The sequence below is a fragment of the Loa loa genome (assembly GCF_000183805.2).
Source record: "Loa loa unplaced genomic scaffold supercont3.159, whole genome shotgun sequence".
In the NCBI taxonomy this organism is placed as follows: Eukaryota; Metazoa; Nematoda; class Chromadorea; order Rhabditida; family Onchocercidae; genus Loa; species Loa loa.
The window spans coordinates 1-7,609 of record NW_018108339.1 but is presented as its reverse complement, the minus strand read 5'-3'; the positions used below and the strand labels follow the sequence as shown (position 1 = coordinate 7,609).

Genomic DNA, 7,609 nt, shown 5'->3' with positions numbered 1-7,609 from the left:
TAAATAGTAAAGTAGAGTACAACTTTCTTTTAAAGGTGAACGGATTGAGCTTAGAAATTGGTTCCATACATTCATCTGTTTATGGCACAATGGATTGGGATGCTCAGTCATTGTCATATGGCACCTATGACAATTCTTACATGAATTCCATATTGGACGCATGTGTCGGTCAGACGACACTTAAGTAAGTTCGACATTTTTCTCCTAAATTTTGTTCTATTGTTTTTTTACATTTTCTTATTTGTTTCTGGTTTTAGCTAGTTTTGTTGTAACACTGTTTTCAAATTGTTTTTTTGTCAGAATCGAACCTCGTGAAGCTCATTTTCGTCTTGAAGGAACTAATCAAAGTGAAACATTGCTTGGTGAAATTGCTACAATACCGCTATCATTCATATGTGAGGAAAACAGTCCAATAAGAAGTATTAGGTATGCCTATCTTCATGCATGGAATATTTTTTTAATCAAATTGAATTACCTGATAAATTCTATTGCAGACTAGATTGGTGCTTGGATACGAAGGAAGAGACGGTTGGAGCTGTAGTCTTTGTCAACGAAGAAAATCAGTTTGTTCCAAATGGTACAAAAGTTTTGGAATACAGTAACCCTCAAATTCCACCATTTAAGGTCAAAACTTCGTTTTATTAGAGTTTTATCTCCTCTGCATTATGTAATCTGTTCAGCAACATATATGCTCATACGTTGTATGGTTTCATATCAATTCATTGCTTCACGCATCGGAAGTTTCAAAGATCAATGAACTTTGCTTTAGCTGATTTCCCTTTTAAATATTCAGAGTTCACAAACAGTGATTTTTCAGGTCCAGTTAAATGTAAGATACTGCTGCCATACCATCTGCTCGACGAGTATGTCCTTAATGGTGTGTTTTTAAATATCTTAATGGTATATTTAAATATGTTTCGCAAAATAAACGTTCTTTACGATGAATCTTTGTTTTTATAGGTCTTTATACCGCTCGACGATATGACGGTACAGAAACACTTCTCAATATTATTGAAGTCGCGGCCTTCATTCGATATTAACACTAAAATACTAACTATAAACGTTAGTTTTCGAGTGAAGTGATATAACTTTAAAATAAATGGAACAAATTCAAGTTTAACATGAATTACTCATTAGATTTCTTGTCCTCAGGGTGTATATACTGTGCTTTTTATATTATCAAAGATGTCAAGTTATGGACATAAAGATGAAGTCACCGCAAATAATTGGGATATCTTTTTTATTTTACATTTCTTATTTTTAACTCTCGAAGTTTAGTTTTTGTGCATCATTCTTATTGCAGAATGATATTATCGAAAATCCGCTTGCGGAAACCAACTTCTTCATTCGGACAGATGTAACAGCAGTCGCAGATGTGGTTATTTCGGAAGTATCATGGAGACCGGTATGTTGGCATTGTATTTGTGTTATTATTAGGTATTTTGTCGTAAGCAAACATAGAATTTGTAGCCACTAAGATGTTCTATTAAATTATTATGAATCTTAAGATGATAAATTCGTGAGAAACAAACCGTGTAAACATGGTGCCATGATGTATTGAAATAGGACATTTCATATGCCGCGCTAAATCGTCCATGTAATGTGCAATGAGAATGGCGAAGTGATAGCGTTAGCAAGATATTCCGAAGATTATGAAGAAAATGCTAAATTTATAAAATACATAATAAAATCATAGTGTTCCCTTTGGAAGTATATTGCTTCGTTCCATCTTCGTGAATTACATTTCTAATTATTTTAAAAATCTCAGTAACAATCAATAATATCTTTTGTGAAGTTGGATGAGTTGCACATGAAGTCAGCACTTGATCTGTTACCTTTTTTTTTCCTTTTTTCCTTCCTTGTTTTTCCAAAACATTATTCAGGTGTACATCTTTATCTTTATTACTGAAACTGATAAAATTGTGTGCTAAAATTGATATCATAATATCGCATCTATAATCAACAATTCAACCATATCTGCATAAACTGACAGTAGTTCTGGGAATGTGGTCAGATCAAAAGCAAAAACAAATATTGTCTGAAACTTGATATTATTACTGGTATTGTTCACTATGTGTATTACTTTTAGGGTATTGAAGTGGAAACTGATAAAGACGAAAAGATTTTGCTAAATGGTAAGTGGTAAACTTATCTTCTTATATCGTGAGGTACTACCAAACTAATTTAGTTGTTACAGATGAAATTTGCTGCCTTGAGAGCGATGTAATAACTGTCAGCTCACCTGTACGATTTTCATTGAAAGCAGAAAATAAGCGATGTGATTTGGGTGAAATATGTATACATTGGCGAAGGTTAAATTTAGATTTAATAAAATAATTTAAATTGTGTCAAAGAATTTCACGTTCTCATGTGCGTTGTTACAAAGAATTTTATTGTCATTTCCAACATAACTTGAATAATCCATGTTGCAGGAATACTTCATTGGATGGGTGGGTTATGTCCCAACTTAGCATTGGATCTGTCCTTGTGAAAAATTCCCCATTGTCAATTGAAGCGGAACTTCGAACTTCTTATCTCATTGTACGAACAGCAATTCCAGTTATTTTCACAATTAGGAATCTGTATTGCAAAATGATCGATTTGCAGATGATATTAGAACCGGCGGATGTGTTTGTGTTCGCTGGCAACAAAAAGGTTTCCTTTGTTAGATTACTGTCTTCTTCACATCGATATTTAAGAACTTCCAAATCATTTTTAATGTCACTATTTTTACAAAATTTTTGATGACTTGAAGTTTTTGAGAAACATTAACTTATTGCAATGACGCAGCAGCCAACTTAATTATTTTGAATTATATGATGATAACTGATAAATCTGACCAATTCAAGTAGTATGATGGTAGCTGATAAATCTACTGGTTCAAGTAGTATAATGGTAATTGATAGATTTAAATAATGTTTAGTATATAGAAGACACAGCAGTATTAAAGAACTTCCATTTTATTCCATCTTATCTCCTACAAGAATGTTAAACCTATAAGGATATTGGTTACTCTCCTGCCGCTTTTTTCCTTAATACGACTTTCTGTTATGATTAGTTTCGTTTAGTTTTCCTAGTGATTAATATTCATTTAAGCCGAACAAAGTTTCGTTTAGATTTTCCTAGTGACTAATATTCATTTAAGCCAAACAACATTTTATCCTCAATATTTTATCCCTCCTTTCATTTTATCCTTAATTCACCACTACTTGCGATGTTTTTGTTCCAGCTTTTTAGTTTTTAATTTTATTTAAAGTTTTTCCTGAAAATAATTTAATTAATTTGCATTTCTAAAAGTTAAAATCTCCTAATGGTTTTTGCTTTTGTACGAAGGTTTTATTCTTTATAAACCAAATTTTGTCCTCAAAAAAGAAGCTATATAATGCATGTTTATGATATGGATCGAAAATGGCAGTGTTTTTTGTTAGAAATGAGAGAGTATCAACAGTTATTCAAGATTTGCTTTCAATACACTCAGTGCTAGTAGAGCTTAAAAGTGCTGTCAACGATTGATGTCACTTTTTCTTGGTTGCCCTTAAAATGAATGTAAATTGCTAAGTGTATATGTTGTCTTGGACATTTTTCCTTATCATTTCATTGCCTCTTCAAATGACTACAATTTTTTTCGCCTGGCTGATCTCTGCATGAAACTTTATTCTAGCATACCTCTATCTTAAATATGCATTACCCACAAAATTGTAGATAAATTATGCATAATTATTGAGAAATACCTAGTTAAAAAAAAAAAAAAAAACAAAGACATGTATGCAAGCAACCAGAAAGCAGGAAAATTTTAATTCTTATCATTTAAGCCAAATTTTGTCAATTTGAAAAACAGAAACATTGTACCTTAAAGAATGCGACCAAAGAACAATTTGAACATACCATCACCCTTCTACTCTCATCCATTTTAAAAATTTTTTCTAGCTTTATTTAATTTGTTTGTTTATTTTTTTCTATTTAAAATTGACATTTGTAAACATGTGATATAGGAAGCGGCATTCTTAGATGTAGTTTGCGATTTCACTCACAGTATCATTGCATTGTGTACTTTCCTGATCAACCAACCACCTGAAGTATTCGAGGGAAAATTTGTCTCAGGAAAGTTGATCATTTTCCGGGGAATAGTTCGTCTTATTAATAAGACTGCTAATAAGACAAAATTTACAGTGAAATTGATTAAATTTATTGTATTGTTCCAATTATCAGATATGTGACTAAATATGCACTACTTTGGAATTATTGCAATCTGAAGATGTTTCTTCATACTTTAAAGCATACATTGTTGTTGTTGATTAAGTATGATCAAAAAATAAAATTCTGTGTCGTATAATATTTTATGCTATTGTCTTATCACAGTAAAGCGCTTACATAATCTAGTCATCTTTTTAGCATTAGAAATGAAACTCATTAATTACTTCATTCATATTTAAGTTGACAAATCACTGCTTACATTTTTATCCTCTGTTCATTTCATTTTTTTGCTAAAAAAATGATGAAGTGGTAATGATCTTTGATCATTTAAAGCTTATCTTGGAACTGATCAATGTCGTTTTTTCTTTTTCCTGACTGTATCACATTTAATGGCCAGTTTTTTGAAATGGGACTGAATTTTGAGTTATCGGTTCAGTTATTGCTTTGATTAAAAAAAAAAAAGAAAAGACGAATGTCTCTGATATCAGTAATCAATTTTTTGAAAAATTTCGCTAAAAAAATTTATGTTAAGGAAACAAATTGATATTCTTTCAAATTGACAAATTTTTGCAATCAATCAACATTTAAAAATTGTTACAATAAAGTATTGGGATGAAGGAAGGAAGATGAAAGAACGTCTTCTACTGTTCATAAATATATGTTGACATCAATAGAAAGAAAAAAGAAAAATGCAGGAAATAATTTTAATAAAAGATATCAATTCACAAAATGAAATTATTTATTGATGCATTTAATATGTCATCTATCCTTTTCATCAGTTAACATTCCATTTGATCATACATCCATCCATCTATCTATCCTTTCAAAAAAATATTTTTTTGAAAATAAACAAAGGTAATTAGTTAAAATAATTTCCTTCAATCAAAAAAAAAGAAACGAATCATTCTTTTTGGCTAAAAGTTATCTTTTTTTTTCTCCCTCGTTCAATTTTCAAATTTTTATTACAGCATTATCAACAAACGTTAGTTAACAGTTTTCATAGAAGAATGATTGATGTTTAAAGGTAGTGTGATTTCTTAAAAGATAACTAACTAAATTGAAATGAGTTAGACTAGACCGGATACAGTCTCTTTTCATTTTTTATTTTTACCTTATCATCATCATTATCATTGTCATTCCAACTATCATTCTATATATCACCATTATCATTCCAACCGTAATTTTATAGTTAATTAACGGTAATATAAGTGAAGATGAAAGAATGAGAAAAAGAAAAGAAGAGCAGAGATTGTAAAGACTGCTTACTTATCATTCCTTATTTACTGCGTACTTATCATTTTCTGTTTAATGCACACTTTTTCTAGTTACTGCATATTTATCACTTCATATTTATTTTTTCCTGGCATAGTATCATCTGATTAAGTCTTTTTCAGTTTATTCTATTTTATTTCATGTATTACTCTGGTATTACACATATAAATACATTATTAGCTCTTGTACTCTTTTCTTTTCTTTTTTTACATTGTTCTACACCAATATCAAAGATGCAGATTTTTCATAGTAACATTAATCAAGAATGCATCAGGAATTATGTAGCTCGAAGTAAAATGACCTGAAGCCCAATTTGCTATCCCATAATAGAAAGATGAAGTGATGTGCTGTTATACTTTTTTCCTTTTTCTTCAAACTACTCTTCGTTTTGAAAATAATTAATTGTTTGTATTAATTGTTTTGAACATAATTAATTGTCTTCATTTAATTGCACAGCATTGTACCATCTTTGCAAATAAAATTTTTATGGCCAGGTTCTGTTTATCATTCACTGATGAATGATTAAACAACGAGACAATTTGAGAGGCAATGGTGAAATAGATAACGGAAGTGTTAACAGGATATCAGAAACAGGATGCTGGAATGCTGGGAGTGTGATAGTAGGCCAATAGAGAAAGAACAATTGGAGTGATATAAAATAAATATTCTTCAAAGATGCATTTCAATGTTTTTAGCTTCCTTTTCTTATCGTTAAATTCATATAAGTTGTCCTATTTAAATCATCCATCTTCTTCAGTTATTTCTCATTACCATTTTTCTTTTTCTAGGTTAATTTTACCCACAAAATAGATCGTCTTTTCATGTATTAGATAATTAAATTAGGTAATTGAATGCTTCGTTCACGTTAAGTAATTGGAGACAATGGTAAATGCCATTTTTGGGTAATGTCAAATTCATATTCAAATTTTGGAGGTGGAAAAATGCGGTTATTTTAAGAATGTAACTTAGTCTTTTGTTGGTACTCCAAATCATAATTTATTTTGTACTAAATTTTGATTCCTAAATGAACTTCCTGTTTTGCTTTTTACTGGATAGTTATTGACGTTTTACCTAACGAATATACGTAACATCCATTTCAAATAGTTCTAAGGTTGGCACCTTTCTCCTATCCAACAAATAGTAGCTACGCTTCAATCTCTCGTTACTTTTTTTTGCTGTGCTAAACAATTAAAATGGTTAGAATAACATCTGATTGACGGTTTTTCCTTCCATCTCTTTGCAATTTCCATTCCGGATTTCACTGCATCAGGTGTACCATTTTTGTGTTTTAATATGTTCCTCCTTTAGTTAGACTCGTATTTTTGCCTACTGAAAAAATAGAAGTATACATTTATTATATTATTTTTTTGTGTTCTTTTTCAGATCGATATCCGTTTATTACCATCGGAAATTTATGAATATAAAGTATCAGTGATAGCCCTTTGCGCTGGTCGTTTACCATTCCCGAAGCTTACAATTCGAAGTTCAATGTTTGATTCAACAACATTGGATGAAATTATTAGTCTTTCAATTCCCGATGCTATATTTATACTAGTCAGTTTACTTTTTCTTTCTGAAATAATTCCAAAAAATCTATTATAGTAGGTGGGCATATTCCCTTAAAAGTATTAAAATTTCGATAAAATAATGCTTTTCAAGACATTTAGAATCTTTTTTTTCTTCGAAAAAATTTGTTTTTTGAAAAATACTTCATGTATCATTTTATCGCGTGTATCTATCTATTAGTGTTCGTACAGGGTGATAATTATATTTGAATTATGAAGAAGATGCATTTTACGAGTTGTTCGATTCTTGATTTATGATAAATAGCAGAATTTTCGTCGATATTTCGGTTGCCGAAATAGCGTCCGATTGTGGAACGACCGAATGCATAGTGGTTGAGGATGAATTTAATGATGATATTTGCATAGTTGAATGGTTGGTTACATTAAATGAGAATGTTGCTATTTTTCAGCCTCTAGCAAAAATGTGAAATGCGACAACAATTTCGGTTGGTTGGTTTCTGGTCAGACTGATTTACTGCTGGTGCTGTTGTTGTTGTTGTTGTTGTTGCTGCTGCTGCTGCTGCTGCTGCTGCTGCTGCTGCTGCTGCTGCTGCTGCTGCTGCTGCTGCTGCTGATGC

The 7,609-nt window shown here is 30.9% G+C and overlaps 1 protein-coding gene across 1 annotated transcript in view; it reads left to right on the top strand.

The window, feature by feature from the left end:
• Positions 1-7,608, top strand: part of LOAG_17945 (hypothetical protein) — a gene marked incomplete at its 5' end in the record, with an annotated part of 13,445 nt that extends 5,837 nt beyond the window's left edge. The window contains 11 exons of the mRNA XM_020450613.1: positions 36-184; positions 301-426; positions 495-624; positions 818-877; positions 961-1,062; positions 1,304-1,405; positions 2,090-2,135; positions 2,198-2,312; positions 2,433-2,655; positions 6,850-7,020; positions 7,442-7,608. Of these exons, the coding sequence (XP_020305676.1) occupies positions 36-184; positions 301-426; positions 495-624; positions 818-877; positions 961-1,062; positions 1,304-1,405; positions 2,090-2,135; positions 2,198-2,312; positions 2,433-2,655; positions 6,850-7,020; positions 7,442-7,459 (1,242 nt within the window). The 3' untranslated portion in view covers positions 7,460-7,608. The remainder of the gene's footprint in view (positions 1-35; positions 185-300; positions 427-494; positions 625-817; positions 878-960; positions 1,063-1,303; positions 1,406-2,089; positions 2,136-2,197; positions 2,313-2,432; positions 2,656-6,849; positions 7,021-7,441) is intronic.
• Between the last annotated feature and the right edge of the window lies 1 nt (position 7,609).